At 40.6% G+C, this 19,610-nt stretch overlaps 1 protein-coding gene across 1 annotated transcript in view; it reads left to right on the plus strand.

The window, feature by feature from the left end:
* unc79 (unc-79 homolog, NALCN channel complex subunit) overlaps positions 1-19,610 on the plus strand; it is a 354,164-nt gene that overhangs the window by 43,679 nt on the left and 290,875 nt on the right. Inside the window, exons 3-6 of the mRNA XM_076275011.1 lie at positions 8,112-8,428; positions 8,748-8,918; positions 12,858-12,953; positions 13,249-13,304. Coding sequence (XP_076131126.1) covers positions 8,112-8,428; positions 8,748-8,918; positions 12,858-12,953; positions 13,249-13,304 — 640 coding nt within the window. The remainder of the gene's footprint in view (positions 1-8,111; positions 8,429-8,747; positions 8,919-12,857; positions 12,954-13,248; positions 13,305-19,610) is intronic.

A 19,610-nucleotide genomic window follows, 5' to 3' on the forward strand; every position in this document is an offset into this window, starting at 1 on the left:
TTACGTGGTAGTGAGTAGAGGGTCCCTAAAGCCAAACCGAAGTATCCCGAGGTCTTTATGTGGTCGGATAGAGAGTCCTGAATGAATTTCATCAAGCCAGTACCTTTCCGGAAATGTTGGCATCTTTGCTGCCATCTTCAGGGGAAAGTTCGTATGAGTGTGGAGTAACATGCTCTGGAAATTCACAATTTCGTCGCCGTTTTTTTTTTTTTTTTTTTAAAAAACATGTCAAGTCAAGTCAGATTTATTTATAAAGCGCATTAACATGCACATAATGCAATCCAAAGCGCTCCACAAACAAGACACATAACAACAAGACAAAAGATGCCGGATGGAGCGGCGTAGTCGCCAGCGTACCCATGACATCAAGACAAGACAAATACTTTTAAAAAATAACAAAAACAAAAAATGCCGGACGGAGCGGCGTAGTCGCCAGCGTACCCGTGACACCAAGACATACAAGACAGACAACAAAACAAATAAACAAATAAAAAAAAGAAAATATATTTTAAAAGAGGAAAAAGTGATGTTAAAATTAGTCCAATTTCCAAACCAGCTGAAAATGTCCAAGGGCAATGATGATCCGTGAAAACTGTGCACAGAGCTGTGTCTTTACAACCGATCCAATGCCAACAAAGTTCTTTAGCAACTGACCAACCCGGTGAATTCACTGGCAGTCTGGAGACAACGTTAACGCCAGAAGCCAGGCCCGCTAGACTGCAGCCCGGAGACGATGGAAGCACAGTCCAAAGCACTGAGCGATCGTGTAGATCCGCAACTCGGTGGACCCAACAGCGACCCTGCCGCTCCGTGAGAATGCAGCTCTTCACCGTTAACGTTAGTTTGCAGTTGGGAAGGCAGCTCGCAGGTCAGCAACAGCTCGGCGGGCACGGCAGATCTTTCGCAGAGTAGAGCCTAGGTCCGGCTGTCCCGAGAGTTCCACTCGACCAGACAGTGAAGTGCACTGTTCACGGATGGATGGAAGGATGTCAGAGGCCCAGTTAGTCTGCAGTTGGCATGGCAGCTCGCAGGTCAGCAACAGCTCGGCGGCCACGGCAGATCTTTCGCAGAGTAACCTAGGTCCAGCTGTCCCGAGAGATCCCCTCGACCAGACAGTGAAGTGCTGCACCGCTCACGGATAGATGGAATGATGTCCGATGCCCAGCTAGGGCAAAAGCTAGCCATAGCAAGCTCCCAATGGACAAATGTCAACGACATCAGCTGACTTAAGAGTAAAAAGGACTAAGAATAACACGAAAACTATCAAAAATAGCGTAAATAAATAGGGAAAACATTTAACTAGACAAACCAATACAAAAAATAAACATGACATTACATAAAATTACGAACATTACATAAAAACAAACAAAAACATGATGCCAGACGGAGCGGCGTGTCTCGCCAGTGTCCCCGTAACCTAGCAACTAGTCCAGTCCATACAACTTCATTTCAATTTCGAAAGAAATACTGGACTATATTTAAAAAAAACAAAAACGGCGACGAAATTGTGAATTTCCAGAGCGTGTTACCCCACACTCAAAGATGGCAACATTTCCGGAAAGGTACTGGCTTGATTAAATTCATTCTGGACTCTCTATCCGACCACATAAAGACCTCGGGATACTTTGGTTTGGCTTTAGGGACCTTCTACTCACTACCACATAAGTGTAATGTTGTTTGGAACTGAAGAAGAGGTATAAAAATAGCGTTTTGTAGCGGCGAAATGACATGCCCGCGTCATGTCCAGGCTAACGAGCTTTGACTAAAAACGGTAACATCGAACTTTCTCAAAACACATCCGAATGACATGATTTGGGTGTCAACTCAACGTATGTACTTCCAATCATCCGTAAATTGATCTAAAGTGCATTTTACTCCGGATAATTCCTTTAATGCCCAAACATGGCACATGTTTTTCAAGCTGTAAGAATGAAAGAATTTCAAGGTCTGAAAAAGATATGAAGACATAAGATTTGCACAGAAATATTTCACAGGCCTTGGTTTTAGGACCCATTGATGATATAGATAAGGTTTGATCAAAATCTGAGACGGTGCAGTAACAACCTTATCTGATTTGACACGGAATGACCCAAAAATGAGGTACTGTTGCGATCCTTTTGGAAAACTGCACCTGATCAAGCCCACTCTTGCAGTTCCTCAGAGATGCAATTTTAGTTTGTTTTCTTTTCTTTGTGTTTCGTGAGTATTTCAACCACGATTGCACTGTAATCTCTTCAGTCTCGTCAAGGTTGCTATAGACTCTGACGGTTACTGTAAACTCTGAACAGGACGGTAGACTTTGCAAAGTCTTTGTCAGTCTATGGCAATATCTGAATGTATATGGATAATACTGTTGAATTGTTTTCCATTCTTTAACTTAATAGATGTAAGAAGTAAGCTTAGTTATTCGCTGGACATTGTACAAACTGACAAATTTAACATTTGCCCTAGGTGCCAGAATAAACGTTAGCTAGGATAGCTAATAAAACTGTATGACAGCTAGTTATTATTTCATGATCTGATATGATATGGATAACTTGACTATGTTGCAACGGATAAGAGCATGACAAGTAAAGTGACCAAATTGCTTTGCAATATTTTATCCGAGAAATACTTATGGGTGTTAATTTACAGTAATGTTAACAGTAGCTTTTCTAACAATATTAGTGCTGTTATCACTTTTTTAAATAGCTATTTAAATGTGCAATCATGACCCGTTTCATCCAGCAACATCCCTGGCATGTTTATCAGTGTTAATTTCGTCAGACGAGACGAGAGGAAATATGTTCGTCAGCAACCTTTTTATTCATGACTACGACTAGACGATGACGAAACTGCACTAATGTCCTGAAACACTGACTAAGACTATCTTAAGATGCATTATTGTTGACGAAAAAAGACAAGACTAAAATGTTTTACATGAAATAAAAACTAAGATAAAATCTCTCTTCATTTTCGTCTACAAAATGAGAAGGCAGAATATCTAGCTTTTAGATTTCAAAATATTCCCAACGAATTCATGCACAGCAGCTTTCCTGTAGGCTAGTCTACGTGCTGTTGCTGCAACCCTGTGGCGGCAACACGAAACTACATAGAACAAGAACACTGGAGATTTCTGCCAGAGTTAGCAAGCTAACTAAGCTTTATGCCACAATGCTACATACCCAGAAGTTGAAGCTTCTCTTATAAAATGAACATCCCCCAGAATGTCCATATGAAAATTTTCAGCAAGTAATGTCAACTATTTAACTAGTTACACTGATGATGCTAGCAAGTTAGCTTAGATGGAGAGTTAGGGGAATGTGTTGCATTTGGGCGCATATCACCATCTAGCGTGGCGGAGTAAAGTTAACTTAACCAATAAAAAGAAACGCACGGACCATCTAGCTAAAAAAATAAATAAAAAATAGACCTACTTCAGCAGTAGGCTATATTAGCCTACACAATAGGCCTACTCACTGAACCACCTTGCTTATTGTCTTTGCACTTTGCTTATTGTGTCAAAGTATTCAAATGATTTAAACTGGCTTTACATACTGTTTGGATTTACATACAAGTTGGTTCAATATTGCAAACAACTCATCTATATTATATTTTACCACGTGTGCTTGCGGACCCCTTGGGATAGCTTGCGGACCACCAGCGGTCCCCGGACCACACTTTGAGAAACACTGGTTTACGAAGATCATGACAGTGGTCCAGTCAAATCTTTTACTGTCTATGGTCAAATCCCAGCCGAGCTATAACTGTAGCTCAACTTACAGTACCTGTGCATGTAAACATACTGACTGACAAAAAATCTGAATGAGTAATTATAACAGACGAGTAGCCCTGTGGACACACAATATTGTTGGAAAATTGAGATGTGTGAAACACTATTTGACTGAAATGGTAATCAGAAATAATTTGTTATAAAAAAAGACTAAAATGTTTTGACTAAAACTGACTAAGACTAAGATACCTGTAGTTTTCTTTTGACTAAAACTAGACTAAAATGACGAGACTTTTAGCCCTCCTTACACTGAGAGACTTTGGAAAGATTTGCAAAGATTTAGAAAAGATTTGTGAAAGACTACAGTCTCAGACCCTCTCACATCTGAAGACAATTAGTAGAGTTTTAAGTCACAGACTATGATTTTGCAATGACTAGGGATCTTGCAGGGTCACTATTTACAAGACCGCAACTAGAGTCCTTTACATTATTACCCATCGTGCAATAGATAAACAGGAACTGAAATGATAGCATACTAAACTCAAAGTCGTATTTTCGTGTTTCTGCAGCATTGTTTCATGCGTGACATCCCTTACCGATATAGAGTTGTTCTGTCACGTGGAAGAGCCGACTAAATATGTATAAGAAATTACAAATATTATAAGAATAACAAATAATCATATAGGCTACAGCTGTCGCCTACTTTGCCCCTTCCTGTTTGGTGTTGGAGAGAGGTCACTATTGGTTTTTATAGTTCACGTCACTATTTGCATGAGCCACGACTAGAAAGACTAGTTTGATATTGTCGTAACGACAAAACTAGAAAAGGACTGACTCCGACTGACTTAAAACCGCTAAGATTGGCACCTTACACTTAACGATCTAGTTGACGGGAGCGCGCCGCGATTCCAGCACAACTCCCATGATTTCTGTCCAACTTTGGAAATTTAGTCGCCGACTGTGAAAAGACCAAAATCGTACAATGTAAGGCCGCCATTAGTCGACTAAAACTTGACTAACAAAAATTATATTTGAATGACTAAATATGACTAAGACTAAAAAGGACATTTCGGGACAAGACTAAGACTAAATTAAAAATAGGTGACCCTGAACAAAGCAATACTTTGAATTACAAAGATGTAAAAGCAATGGTGTTCACTTCATCATAATGTAATATATTTACATTTTCTTATCTTTTTGACGCCCATGATGCCATCACGTGACAGTCATGTGTCTGCAAATATACAAAAATTCACTCGCGGACAAAGGCTTGGCCCCGGGCATGGCACAGGGACTCCCTAGTCTTGTGGTTGGCATATTGTTTCACCTACACACACAAAATTTGGTAGGTGTGTGTAACTCCTCAAGACTAACAAGTTTTATATGTGCACTACATTAGCCATACCCAACAGGAAGTGAGGTATTTGGGATTTTGTACGTTGTGACTAGCCTCGGGAGACCATCCTGATCTTGCGAGCTTCAGATTTAACCTCGCAGATCAGTCTGGCATCTCTCCGATAGAGAAAATTTGGAGCCTTTGGCCAAAAAAACGTCCAATCAGCGTTGGTTTTTAAGGCGGGTTTAGGTGTGACGCAACGAGAAGCTACTGTTCAATCTAAACAACATGGCGACTTCCACGGATGAGATGAGCATAGCTGTCGCTGAAGTTTTATCCGAATATTCGAGTATTCCTGGGGAAGCTAGGAATCTCTGCAAAGTAGCTGGGAGGAATGAAGGACACAGACATCCTCCACGGCCAATTCCAGTAAGTGTTAGCCCTGAATCTTAGTTACTTAACGAGAAGGAATATGCTTTCTTCAGAAGTGTAGCCTACCATGAAAACTTGGTGGGGATTGTCATTGATGAGGTTCATGTCACATACAAATGGTAAGTTTAAAAATGTTAACGTTAGCTACTTACCTCACTTGTATGTTAAAATATGGCATTAGAAGAACGCTTCGTTGATTTGATTGGTTGATTTGGCCCGTCAGATGGTTTATCCAATCAGCTAACCAATATTTTCGCCACCTCCGAAACGTTCTCCAACGGAAAGTTCCCAGATAGATATGCGGAGCAAATACGAAGCAATCCATCTGGCGGTGTCAGGTTACGTTGTGACATGATCAATTTTGAAATTCTTCTCCTAGACGATTAATTCGATTCATGTCAAAGTTGGTATACATGAACGTGATGTTGAGAAGTTGGTGATTCTAAATTGAGAAGCTTCTTTGATATGTTTCAATGTCCTGAAATGGCTCAAACCGCACAGGTTTTTATGGTAATGACGATATACACATGTCCACAATGCATTTGGCATAGCACCACCATCTGCCAACAGAATGGCTATTACAGTCGTGGCACATGATCGATTTCGACACACTTCTCCTAGGTGGTTCATCAGAACCATATGCAAATAAGAGGACATTATGTCAAGATGTTGATGTTAAATAGTGAAGGGATTGTTGATATTTTGAAACGTGTTTCAAATGCAATTAATTTAAATATTTTGCTGAATAAACACAAAACATGTCAATGTCACAAAGCATTGGCTGATTTGGCTGAAACTTAACAGTTCATTGATTATTATGGTAATGATTATATTTACATGTCTAAAATACATGTCTGGCATAGCACCACCATCTGGCAACAGATAGAATGGCTATTTCATTGGTCTTAGCTCTACCATTCTTGGAGTTTCATCAGATTCATTTCACATTTGGTAACTCGTGCCCCTCCACCCCCTGCCACGTAAGAAATCAATGGTTCCCACTGGTGACAAATCATGAAATTTGGCATCCATATCATCCCTCAAACTCTCTACTCTGGGACAGAAATTTGGCCCCAAGTGAGGCCCAGGGACTCTATAGCGCGCCCTTATGCCCAGAGGGTAGACTGAAAGGAATTTTAAGGATAACTTGTCAATTGTTGCACTGCATATCACAACATGTATGTCATATTGATTACTTGGAAGCGTAACATTGTACCCCACATGTTTGTGGTGTAGCGTCATCGGTGTAAAATGTCACATCCAACAGGAAATGAGTAAATAAATGTTTCCAATGTATAACACTTGCAAAAACAAATAGCACACACATCAGATACGTGCATTTGACACATGCACCACATGTGAGTACAGTATGAGTGGTCTGGCAGTTTTTGCATTCACAGGACCAAGCAGTGCTTTCTCGTCTGCCTCCTTCAGTCACTGTAACCAGACTGCACTGGGTCAAATGTCACTACGAAATGTGATTAATCAGCTTTATTTTTTTGTTATTCTGACAGCCCTAATAATAACATACATCTGATTATGTTAGATAATTGTAAGTGCACAGACAGGTTATGTGGAAAATATCAAGCGTTTACCCTGATCGTGAAACTACCCTGAGATTCAAATTCCCATTTGTTTTGCCATAATAATGGATTCTCAAGAATAACAGCACAGTGGTAATTCACTCTTAAAACATTGAAACATGCACACTAAATCGTTTGTTGTAGACAACTTAGATCATCAAAAGATGCTCTCTTATGTTGGTTCATCACAGTTTAAAATGCAAATGGTTGACATAGAAAACAGGGTACACATACATCCCCCATTAGTTCATAATGTTACCAGTCATCCTGTTTGAAACAACTTCCTTTATCCATTACAGTGTTTATTTCTTCCCCTTCCCAACTGTAGATTAGCAACATCTATTTCAGAATTGGAATCCATATGCCTGTTGGATATCATTACTTCTTTCCTCTGTAATGATACTGAGACAGTATCATAATGTATTTACACATTTTTGATTTACTGTGCAATAAACATGTGTTGTGATCAGGGAGCATTATTTTTTCTGTCAGACCCTACATACATGTTTATTACTGGCTAATGCATGTTTCAGAAGTGTCACCTCTGTATTTTCCCCAAGACTGTGTGATATTGCTATGCACATATTGTGACAGAGATAGCGTTTTATCTTTTCCTAGAAATCTATTGGCCCTTTTGAATAATTTGACTCATAATGTTGCTTCATTTGGAGTATGGGCTTATTTGGAGAAGTACAGGGCTGCCACTGAAAACATGCTATTTTTTATATTTTTGCTCCTTGTCACCAGATACGCATAAGATGCAGTGATCATTGCAGCATTTGCAGTCTCCTATTTGTGAGTGTTTGCTCTCTTTTTGAGTTGCTAGTGTTACTTTCAATTGGAAAACATTGAAAAAAGAGCTATATTATCAGCAACCTTTGTTTGGCCAAGACACTGCATCCTATGTGGAGCTTATCTGGGCTTAGTTTTTTTCTACTTACACTGTCTCTGTAGTGCCATTTCAATGTAATGTGCTGTTTCTTTGTGTCTTTGTTGTCTCTTTTTTTCCCCTGTTCCCCTTCTTCCCCCCTCCCCCTCCCTGGAGCAGCATCCTGTCCCGTACAGGCAGAAAGGAGAGCCAGGAGGCTTCCAATTTGGCCGTGCCCATGACCATGTGTCTTTTTCCTGTGCCATTCCCACTCACCCCATCTCTAAGACCACAAGTCAGTTCCATCAACCCTACAGTTACTCGCTCCCTCCTTTACAGCGTTCTGCGGGACGCCCCGGCCGAGCGTGGTGGGTGCCCCCCCCAGCAGAGCCGGGACGCTCAGCTCTCAGAGTACCCCTCTCTGGACTATCAGGGACTCTATGCCACCCTTGTCACCTTGCTTGACCTGGTGCCCCTCCTGCAGCATGGTCAGCATGGTGAGTGATGATGATCACACTGCTGTAACACAATGTTGTAAATTAAAATGTGCATCAATTTTTCCCAACCTGAAATAAATTGTTTTTTTTTTTTTGGTTGAGTGATATAAATGTGTCCAGGACCAGAGGATATGTTTGTAGCTAATTTGCGGGCAAATAAATATGTGTGGATTAATTGATTTTGCTTCCAAATCATGCACTGAAACAATAGTTGAAGTAGCTGAGAAATCATGTATCTAAATGTTTTCTACACCAAATGTATCATCATGCTTTTTTATTATTTTCTCTTTCTTTCCCTCTTGTCTGCTCTCACCTATAGATCTAGGACAGGCCATATTTTACACCACAACTTGCCTCCTACCTTTTCTCAGTGATGATATTCTCAGCACTTTACCATATACTATGATCTCGACCTTAGCTACGTTTCCGCCATTCCTGCACAAAGACATCATTGAGTATTTGAGTACCTCCTTCCTCCCTATGGCAATATGTAAGTGTACCATTCTTATTGTTCCAAACATACTTGCTGCAGTGTCCTGCTACCCTTGAACAACATTACTGAAAAACGTAATATGGGACATGTTGTGTTGCCAGAAAAACAGTCTATTAACAACCTATAGTACATTACACAATTTTCGTCTGAACAGCTATAGGCCCACCTCTCATTGATTCCAAAGTGTCCATATTTCAACTGACAGCACGTTGTATCTAGCTTTAACCTGCACTTCTTTGATAGAACTCCTTTATGCCTATGACTTTATTTACATTTGGACTATTGTGAAGAAGCAACCTACTAATTATTTACTTGAAGTAGGCTACAAATGTCTCCAGCATGCCTCCATGTATTGAGAACCCAAGTTAGACACTATTCAATTTGATTTAGATGAATATGTACACCTATTAAAAAGTATTCACCCCCTGGGATATTTTCCCTTTTACTTATTTTATGAATGGAATCATGCCTTTTTGACAATCATTTTGACAATAATTTAAATGAACTTATCCAATTTATTAGCAGTCCAACCTATTGATGCCAGTAGTCTCTCAATGGAGATCACCTGAGTGCAGTGAACTGTATAGAATAGTATACAGTAGTAGTATAGGGACACCTGGGCCTGGAAGGCCCAACCACTGGTTAATCAGTATTCCTGGTTACAATTGCTCTATGAAGGCCACCTGGATCAACTGCCAGTCTCAGGCTTTAAGCATACAAACTGGCCCTATTAAGACTACACATCCTGTTCAACTGCTTCCTCTGCCAAAAACTGTTTCAAAATAAGTCCTCACTACAATATTTCACTATTAAACAATTTAACCCTTTAAACTACTGAACTTTTTAACTGTTCAGCCATTGTAACTGTTACTTGTCATCAACTATGACTCCTACCCACTGTAGCTAGTTAGCATGGTTAGCATAGTTAGCATGCTAGCATTGTTAGCATTTTTAGCAAAACTGCTAAAAATGATTAGTTAAGTAGCATGGTTAGCATAGTTAGCATGTTAGCATCCTAGTTAGCATAGTTAGCATAACTACTAAAAATGATTAGCTAGGTTAGCTAAGTCACATGGTTAACATAGTTAACATATTAGCATTGCTAGCATAGTTAGCATGTTTAGCAAAACTGCTAGAAAATGTTAGTTAAGTTAGCTAAGTAGCATGGTTAACATAGTTAGCATTGCTAGCATAGTTAACAAAACTGCTAGAAACGTTAGCTAAGTTAGCTAAGTAGCATGGTTAGCATGTTAGCATTGTTACCACTGCTATAAAATATTAGCTAAGTAATATGGTTAGCATAGTTAAAAATCTTAGCATAACTGCTAGCAAACATTGGAGCCATTCCAACCTTTTAGTTATCGTCAAATATCTACCTATACACAGCCATTAAACTATTTGAATATCAACATTCATTAAACTGCTAGAAAACGTTAGCTAAGTTAGCTAAGTAGCATGGTTAGCATAGTTAAAAATCTTAGCATAACTGCTAGCAAACATCAGAGCCATTCCAACTTTCAGTTATCGTCAAATATCTACCTATACACAGCCATTAAACTATTTGAATATCAACATTCATTAAACTTCCAGTCTGTCAACAACTTTTAAACTATTTACCTTCAACTTTTAAACGGTCTACTTTTAAACTATCAACTTTTATTAAGCTATGCAACCACCATGTCTATCATAGCATCACCGTAGTAACCATCTCTGTATTATCTGTTTTAACTATACATGATATTTTACATCACAACTTTAGCATTTTCATGCACTGGTAATTCCTTGGAATTGCATTTCTAGTTTTGACATGATGGTTAGACTGTTAACAAACGGATTTGGTTAACATTACATTTTAAATGGTGATTGAAGTCACCGTGGTTGGAGTTCAAATGTCAGTCCAGGGTGGGGGATGGGTATTGCTGTGTGCGCATGCGCATATCAAGATGCGATAAGCATCCGTTATATTTAAAGGAATTATCCGGAGTAAAATGCACTTTAGATCAATTTACGGATGATTGGGAGTACATACGTTGAGTTGATATCCAAATCATGTCATTCGGATGTGTTTTGAGAAAGTTCGATGTTACCATTTTTAGTCAAAACTCGTTAACACTCTTCTACAGTTCCAAACAACATTACACTTACGTGGTAGTGAGTAGAGGGTCCCTAAAGCCAAACCGAAGTATCCCAAGGTCTTTATGTGGTGACTTGTAAGGCAGGTGTTAGGCAACATTAACCATTTGTTAGGTGTGTATTCACAAATTTCATTTTCAACCTCATTGCTGCATTTCACTGCCCAAGTTGCTGTGTGAAATAGCACTTAATAACTGGGAGATTGGCTCCCATTCTAAAGTGGAAACTGGTTCCTTGGCAGCAAGCACATTATCATCAGTAATACCTCTGCAGTATGTACTTATTAGTCATGATATGTCAAAATATGGTCCCTGTTCTAAAGTAGAGGCTGGGAGGGTGTTAACAATAGAAAAGAAGATGAGAAAAGTGACAGCACTGACAATGTTTATTTAACAAGTTCTGTAAACATGTTACATTGTACTCTCAATGAGCTCACAAAGCACAAAAAGACTAGCAAAAGCTAGTTTTAACTAGAACTGACAGGATAAAAACATGTCTTTTAAACAAATAAAAAGGGCAAAAGAATTGTCATTCAACACATCTGTGGTGGTCTTCTTTGAAACGGGACCCACCTACCACATATCAAAAACTTGTACACAGCAGGCCTATTTGCCTGAAAACTACAGTAGCAGTAAAGAAATCACACAAAAGAACATTTGCTATTTACTTGCCAGAGTGGACTAGTATTTTATTAGTATTGGGAGAAGGTATTGCTGGTCTTTTTGTGCTTTGTGAGATCATTGAGAGTACAATGTAACATGTTTACAGAACTTGTTAAATAAACATTGTCCTAGCCTCTACTTTAGAACAGGGACCATATTTTGAATGAACAATGTATGAATGTAACAAAGTACATTCTGCAGAGGTATTACTGATGATAATGTGATTGCTACCAAGGAACCAGTTTCCACTTTAGAATGGGAGCCAATCTCCCAGTTATTAAGTGCTATTTCACACAGCAACCTGGGCAGTGAAATGCAGCAATGATGTTGAGCCATACACTTGCTTATTCTACAACTGTTCTTCTACTATTTGGGATTTATTCAGACAGTATACAAGTAGGTTATGCATATTCTATTTTGGTACTTACTACTAATTAGTATGTAGAGATCAAGGCTTACAAGGTCATTATTAAGATTATATCAATACATCATGAACAAGAAATTTGTGAATACACACCTAACAAATGGTTACCTGTGAACCTGCGAACAGCTGCCCCTCGGAGCGGAAGTCGAGCGTGTTGACAACTGAGCTAAAATCCCCCGGGTTGCTCGCGAAAAAAAAACCCCACCAAGAATGGCAGCTAACCATAGACGGCAGTTCAGGGTTTGTGCCCTTATATTTTGTGAAACGTAGCGAGATATAGGCACTATTAATCCAAACTTTGGTTTGCTAACTAAAGAATACTGCTGAGCTTGTGTAAGCTACAATTTAGTTTGACCAGACCTAACTGTAGTAAACAACGTCTAAACGTCTCTCTTTAGCACCCCCGCTGGGTTGCTTGGCTAGTTTGCACCTCAGAAACGTGTCTGGTGGAACGTTTGGCTGGGTTTGCCAAAACGTTCCCAGGGGAACGTTTCCGTAATGAGACCAGGTTGCACAAGTCACTAATACATGTATTAATTAGGTATGTATTGGTGGCTAACATGTGAACCTTAAAATAAAGTGTTACCCAATTATGTTGTCATCCCATTAGAAGGTTAGCTCTTGAAAGACATATTTTCTATCTTGTGAGTTGATTATACAGAACAAAGAGAGTCTTTGCTTGACTTAATCTGTTTTTACCTGACTTATATTTTGTAGTAGGTTCCACCAGAAGAGAAGGTGGTGTGCCAGCCTTTGTGAATCTTTCTGCTTCCTCTATGCTTATGATAGCTATGCAATACACCTCTAACCCAGGTAGGGTGTCATTGATCATAATACTGCTATATAAGTGAATCTTTATTTGATGTTCATTTTTCATTGGGTGTAGCAGGAACAGCATGTTTATCCTGTCTGTTGTGCAGCAGCAGTTTAAGTGCTGTAGGTCTACTTCAATATGCCAAACCTGCCATCTCTTCATTGTCTTGACCATTAGTCTTAAACAAGTCGTAAAACTTTCAAAGACATCTTGGGAAGGTTTCTAACTGAAATAATTTCACTCTGGGCTCTGACTGATGTTATATAATGAACTGTGTTTGCATGCTGTTACCAGTGTACCATTGTCAGCTGCTGGAATGTCTTATGAAGCACAAGCAAGAAGTGTGGAAGGTAGGAAAACAAATGGACATGGACATGTATGTGTATGAATATGTATATGAACATGTATGTGTTTAAATAAGATCCCTAACATACACTGATAGTTATAGATAAATGCTACAGATTATTTCCACTTTCAAAAATATGTTTTTAGCTTGATATAATAGCTAAACATATGTTTTAGCTTGTATAATCCTATAACCAACAGGCCCATATTTTAATCTAAAAATGTATTGGGGAAGATAATTTTTTGGTGCCACTGAGAATAGAAATAGAAATCTCTTGAAAGACTCAAAACTATCCCAGGATCACAGAACACTAGGCAAATCATTCAACCAACGAAGAACCACAGAGGAGAAGAGTTTTGAATTTGACCTAGAAGTAGCAGGGAGCAGATCCACTTTGAATTTAATTCTAGCTGGTATAGGAAGTAAATGGGGAGTAACTAAGAGAGGAGTTGCATGTGTCCTCTTTGGCTGATTAAATACTAGTGTGCTGCCACATTCTAAATGAACTGTTTACTCACTACACAAGCAGGCAGGCCAGCTAATAATGAATTGCAATAGTACAATAAATGATGTGGTATCTTGTGTCAGATAAGGTCTGATCTTCCTAATGTTGTAAAGGATAAACCAACATAATTTTGCAATTGAGGCTATTGAGCTAGGTTATGACCAGGCTTGGAATTTCACCATTTTAGGGACAAGGCCACTTGGCCTTCAGTTGGGCATATTTGGTGGGGGGCACAAAGGCCACATGTCAGGGCACCAAGGCCAAAGTTAACTATACAGTAGTAAGCTATAAAAATTATCAAAGCTATTCACAGCAGTAGACCTGCATCACTGTATGAAACATTACAAAAACATGAAACATGACATATTACATATAACTGTAAATCATCTGATCATCTAATATTTAGATATCTAGGCTATATTTAACATTTATTTTATATTTGGCCTGTTATGAAATCATGTATTGAACAATTTAAGCACAGCTCAGCTTTAAAAAACTCAATAGCCTAGATGCATGCTTCGCATTTTGTGATCATTAAGGCTCAAGGTCGCCACATTATTGAACTCCGCGGAGCACTGTTCCAATGTCAAGAATGCTCCGAAATTCGGTCTTTCGTTTTGAGAATTTTCAAGGATGTATCTGTGGATCCTCAGGTGAACAAAAATACCCATAACCCTCTGCGTTGACATGCATCTGAGCAGCGCCCCTACTGAAACAGAAGCGTGCAGTAAAAAGCAGAAGCGCTCAAATGGTCCTCTGATGTTAATATTTACCTATATCTAGGCGATATTTGTAACATTTATTTTGTATTTGGCCCGTTATGAAATCATGTAGAACAATTTAAACACATTTTAAAATGTAAAGCCCAAATTTGGAGACATCCATGCATGTGGAAATTTGCTGCAAATTCAAAACTGGATTACTCTGGAACGGCTAAATGTACAGGGGACTGCTTTACACCTTGTGTTCGGTAAGGTCTGCTGTTTATTGTGATATATGGATTGTCGTGTGTTGAACGACGGGTTCGTGAAGTATTCCACCGAGATGAATGGGTAGGGAGATGGGCGCAGAACCTTAAATAAAATTTATGATTAAATTGAATTATATTAATTACTTTTCTCGCGAACCGTTCACCACAGCAGTTAGTGTCTAACATCGTTTAAAAGCTGAGAAAAAGCTCTTTCATGTGATGTGATAGGCTACTTGTGATGTCTGTGTGATGAGTAGGCTATTTCGCGAGTAGTTCAACTGAGAAGAATGGGTGAATTTGGACGCACTTTCTTTCTTGCCGTGCGCTGTCACTTTCTCCACTGCGTAAAAGACTAAATTAATTTGCGCTGTGAATGCTAAGATTATTTTGACAGGCCATAGGCTAAATAAAAATCGCTATTAGTCGGACGCAAAGCAGAATATTGAAAGAAGGGGGCACCAAGGCGACCATGGCCTGTAAACCTCTGATTTTCAAAGGGGCATCACGGCCAACGCAAGGGGCAACGACGGTCATGGTCGCCGTGAAATTCCTACCCTGGTTATGACGACCAAATTATGTGCCAGTTTAGTTGGGGTCAGTAAACCAAGCTGGATGTTAATCTGTTGGGAAGCATTTATATTTTTTCATTTGGCAGATGCATTTATCCAAAGAGACTTACATCAATAGAATACCATTTAAGGATTTTAACATAAAAGCTACAGAGTTACAGGTACAGCAATAAAATAACATTTAGGGCCCTATCTTTCACCAGGCGCAACGTGCCGCCAAACGTGACGCAAGTCTTGTTCCTATCTTACACCCAAGGCAGTGATGATTTTTTCGCCATGCCCTGCAGTTCAATTGAAATCAAGGTCACTAAAAATCAGAACACCACTGACAAAGAAAAACCTGGTCTAAAGCGAAAGGCACAGCTATGTAAGCAGCCTTTAGCAAAAAGTCCCAGGCAAAGAGTCATCTGCATAATGGATATCCTTAATATTTGTCTTCAGTCATTCACATATTATTGTACCCTGGAAATCCAGAGTTCTCGCGAGAGCACAATGGAATTGTTTCTGCGAGACACTCTGGCAATGAGCAATGATGCACGTTACTTTTTCCCCTTGCATCCCGGGGAACCAGCTAAACTGATGAAGACAGCGCTGCAATGTTGGAGAACAGTAAATATTGGTCGTAGTGTTATCCGATTGCGTCAAAGTCCGGAGTCATTCAGAAATATAGCTGCAAGCAGCAATGAGGGGGCCAAGCAGAATAGGCCGGAGTAGCCACGGTGACAAGATAGAACTCAGCAGACACCCGGGATGAACAGGGCTGAAACAGGGCTGAGTATTGCCACCGCCTCCGCCAGCCAGCCCCCCCCACCTAATCACCCCAGCCCGTCTCACCCCGTCCTGCCCTGCCCTGCCCTGCCCTTGCACGCATGCATTAGAATTAACTGGATGGAACATGCTGTCATCAGTTTTACATCAAAAAATAAAAGATTGATATAACACATCAGCAACTACATATCAAAATGCAATATTGCTAATTGCAGCACCCCCTACAGGTCAAAGGTCACCAAATTTTTTGACGTCCTCCTAATGGGGTCATGAATCTATGTAGTAAGTTTGGTTATAATATATGGCAGGGTTGCTGAGATATGAGCTCACTTCCTGTTTGGCGGCTTCGCCACAAATTTCGATTGGCTGTTACAGCCGAATGCTTCTGTCAATTGTTCCAGAAAGCAATGCACTGATAAGGCATGGTCTGAAGATGGTCTCTGCCAATTTTGGTGAGGATCCGCTGAAATTTGTGACCTGCGAAAATGTGTACGTTTTTTTGATTGAACCCAATATGGCGGCCGAATCAATTACGATGACATCACAAGTTGGCTTGGGTTAGCCTTTGGACCTCCAACAGTATTACCAGACACCACTAGTGCATTTTAATTCTAAGCACAACTGCAGCTACAGGCCAAAAGGCATGTTTCTTAATTACAGCGCCCCCTAGAGGTCAAAGGTCACCAGATTTCTTGAGCGTCCCTCTGATTGGGTCCTGAGTCCATGTCCTTAGTTTGGTTATGATAGATCAATGGGTTGCTGAGATATGAGCTCACTTCCTGTTTGGCGGCTTCGCCACAAATTTCGATTGGCTGTTACGCGCGAACGGTTTTAGTTCCGGAGACAAAAAGCAATGCATTAATGAGGCATGGTGTGTAGATAATATCTTTGAAGTTTGGTGTCGATCGGACAAAATTTGTGACCTCTGATACATTTTAAGTGATTTTGATGAAATCCAAAATGGCGGAAAATCCATCATGGCGGAAAATGACGTCATAGGGTGCGTTGAACTCGGCATGGTCCAAGGATTCCAGCAATACCTCATTTTTGAAAATCGGACTGACGGGTCAAAAGTTACGTGCGTGAACGCATGTCCAACTTTGGCCTGTTGGTGGCGCTAGAGCGCTGGAGGTGACGACATGAAACTTGGTGACATGGATCAATGGACTGTCTTAAATCAGTGTGCCAAATGTCAGAACCTTTTGCCAGACGGTTCTATGGGCTGCCATTGACCTCCATTGCAAAATAATGCGCATCAGCAGCTACAGGCCAAAAGGCATGTTTCTCAATTACAGCGCCCCCTAGAGGTCAAAGGTCACCAGATTTATTGAGTGTCCCCCTGATTGGGTCCTGAGTCCATGCACCCAGTTTGGCTTTGATACATGCAAGGGTTGCTGAGATATGAGCTCACTTCCTGTTTGGCGGCTTCGCCACAAATTTCGATTGGCTGTTACAGCCAAATGCTTCTGTCAATTGTTCCAGAAAGCAATGCACTGATAAGGCATGGTCTGAAGATGGTCTCTGCCAATTTTGGTGAGGATCCGCTGAAATTTGTGACCTGCGAAAATGTGTACGTTTTTTTGATTGAACCCAATATGGCGGCCGAATCAATTACGATGACATCACAAGTTGGCTTGGGTTAGCCTTTGGACCTCCAACAGTATTACCAGACACCACTAGTGCATTTTAATTCTAAGCACAACTGCAGCTACAGGCCAAAAGGCATGTTTCTTAATTACAGCGCCCCCTAGAGGTCAAAGGTCACCAGATTTCTTGAGCGTCCCTCTGATTGGGTCCTGAGTCCATGTCCTTAGTTTGGTTATGATAGATCAATGGGTTGCTGAGATATGAGCTCACTTCCTGTTTGGCGGCTTCGCCACAAATTTCGATTGGCTGTTACGCGCGAACGGTTTTAGTTCCGGAGACAAAAAGCAATGCATTAATGAGGCATGGTGTGTAGATAATATCTTTGAAGTTTGGTGTCGATCGGACAAAATTTGTGACCTCTGATACATTTTAAGTGATTTTGATGAAATCCAAAATGGCGGAAAATCCATCATGGCGGAAAATGACGTCATAGGGTGCGTTGAACTCGGCATGGTCCAAGGATTCCAGCAATACCTCATTTTTGAAAATCGGACTGACGGGTCAAAAGTTACGTGCGTGAACGCATGTCCAACTTTGGCCTGTTGGTGGCGCTAGAGCGCTGGAGGTGACGACATGAAACTTGGTGACATGGATCAATGGACTGTCTTAAATCAGTGTGCCAAATGTCAGAACCTTTTGCCAGACGGTTCTATGGGCTGCCATTGACCTCCATTGCAAAATAATGCGCATCAGCAGCTACAGGCCAAAAGGCATGTTTCTCAATTACAGCGCCCCCTAGAGGTCAAAGGTCACCAGATTTATTGAGTGTCCCCCTGATTGGGTCCTGAGTCCATGCACCCAGTTTGGCTTTGATACATGCAAGGGTTGCTGAGATATGAGCTCACTTCCTGTTTGGCGGCTTCGCCACAAATTTCGATTGGCTGTTACAGCCGAATGCTTCTGTCAATTGTTCCAGAAAGCAATGCACTGATAAGGCATGGTCTGAAGATGGTCTCTGCCAATTTTGGTGAGGATCCGCTGAAATTTGTGACCTGCGAAAATTTTTACGTTTTTTTGATTGAACCCAATATGGCGGCCGAATCAATTACGATGACATCACAAGTTGGCTTGGGTTAGCCTTTGGACCTCCAACAGTATTACCAGACACCACTAGTGCATTTTAATTCTAAGCACAACTGCAGCTACAGGCCAAAAGGCATGTTTCTTAATTACAGCGCCCCCTAGAGGTCAAAGGTCACCAGATTTCTTGAGCGTCCCTCTGATTGGGTCCTGAGTCCATGTCCTTAGTTTGGTTATGATAGATCAATGGGTTGCTGAGATATGAGCTCACTTCCTGTTTGGCGGCTTCGCCACAAATTTCGATTGGCTGTTACGCGCGAACGGTTTTAGTTCCGGAGACAAAAAGCAATGCATTAATGAGGCATGGTGTGTAGATAATATCTTTGAAGTTTGGTGTCGATCGGACAAAATTTGTGACCTCTGATACATTTTAAGTGATTTTGATGAAATCCAAAATGGCGGAAAATCCATCATGGCGGAAAATGACGTCATAGGGTGCGTTGAACTCGGCATGGTCCAAGGATTCCAGCAATACCTCATTTTTGAAAATCGGACTGACGGGTCAAAAGTTACGTGCGTGAACGCATGTCCAACTTTGGCCTGTTGGTGGCGCTAGAGCGCTGGAGGTGACGACATGAAACTTGGTGACATGGATCAATGGACTGTCTTAAATCAGTGTGCCAAATGTCAGAACCTTTTGCCAGACGGTTCTATGGGCTGCCATTGACCTCCATTGCAAAATAATGCGCATCAGCAGCTACAGGCCAAAAGGCATGTTTCTCAATTACAGCGCCCCCTAGAGGTCAAAGGTCACCAGATTTATTGAGTGTC

The sequence above is a fragment of the Alosa pseudoharengus genome, unplaced genomic scaffold (genome assembly GCF_046254945.1).
Source record: "Alosa pseudoharengus isolate Yale_2024_CS ecotype anadromous, Long Island Sound unplaced genomic scaffold, YU_APseudo_1.1 YU_APseudo_1.1_scf_8, whole genome shotgun sequence".
In the NCBI taxonomy this organism is placed as follows: Eukaryota; Metazoa; Chordata; class Actinopteri; order Clupeiformes; family Clupeidae; genus Alosa; species Alosa pseudoharengus.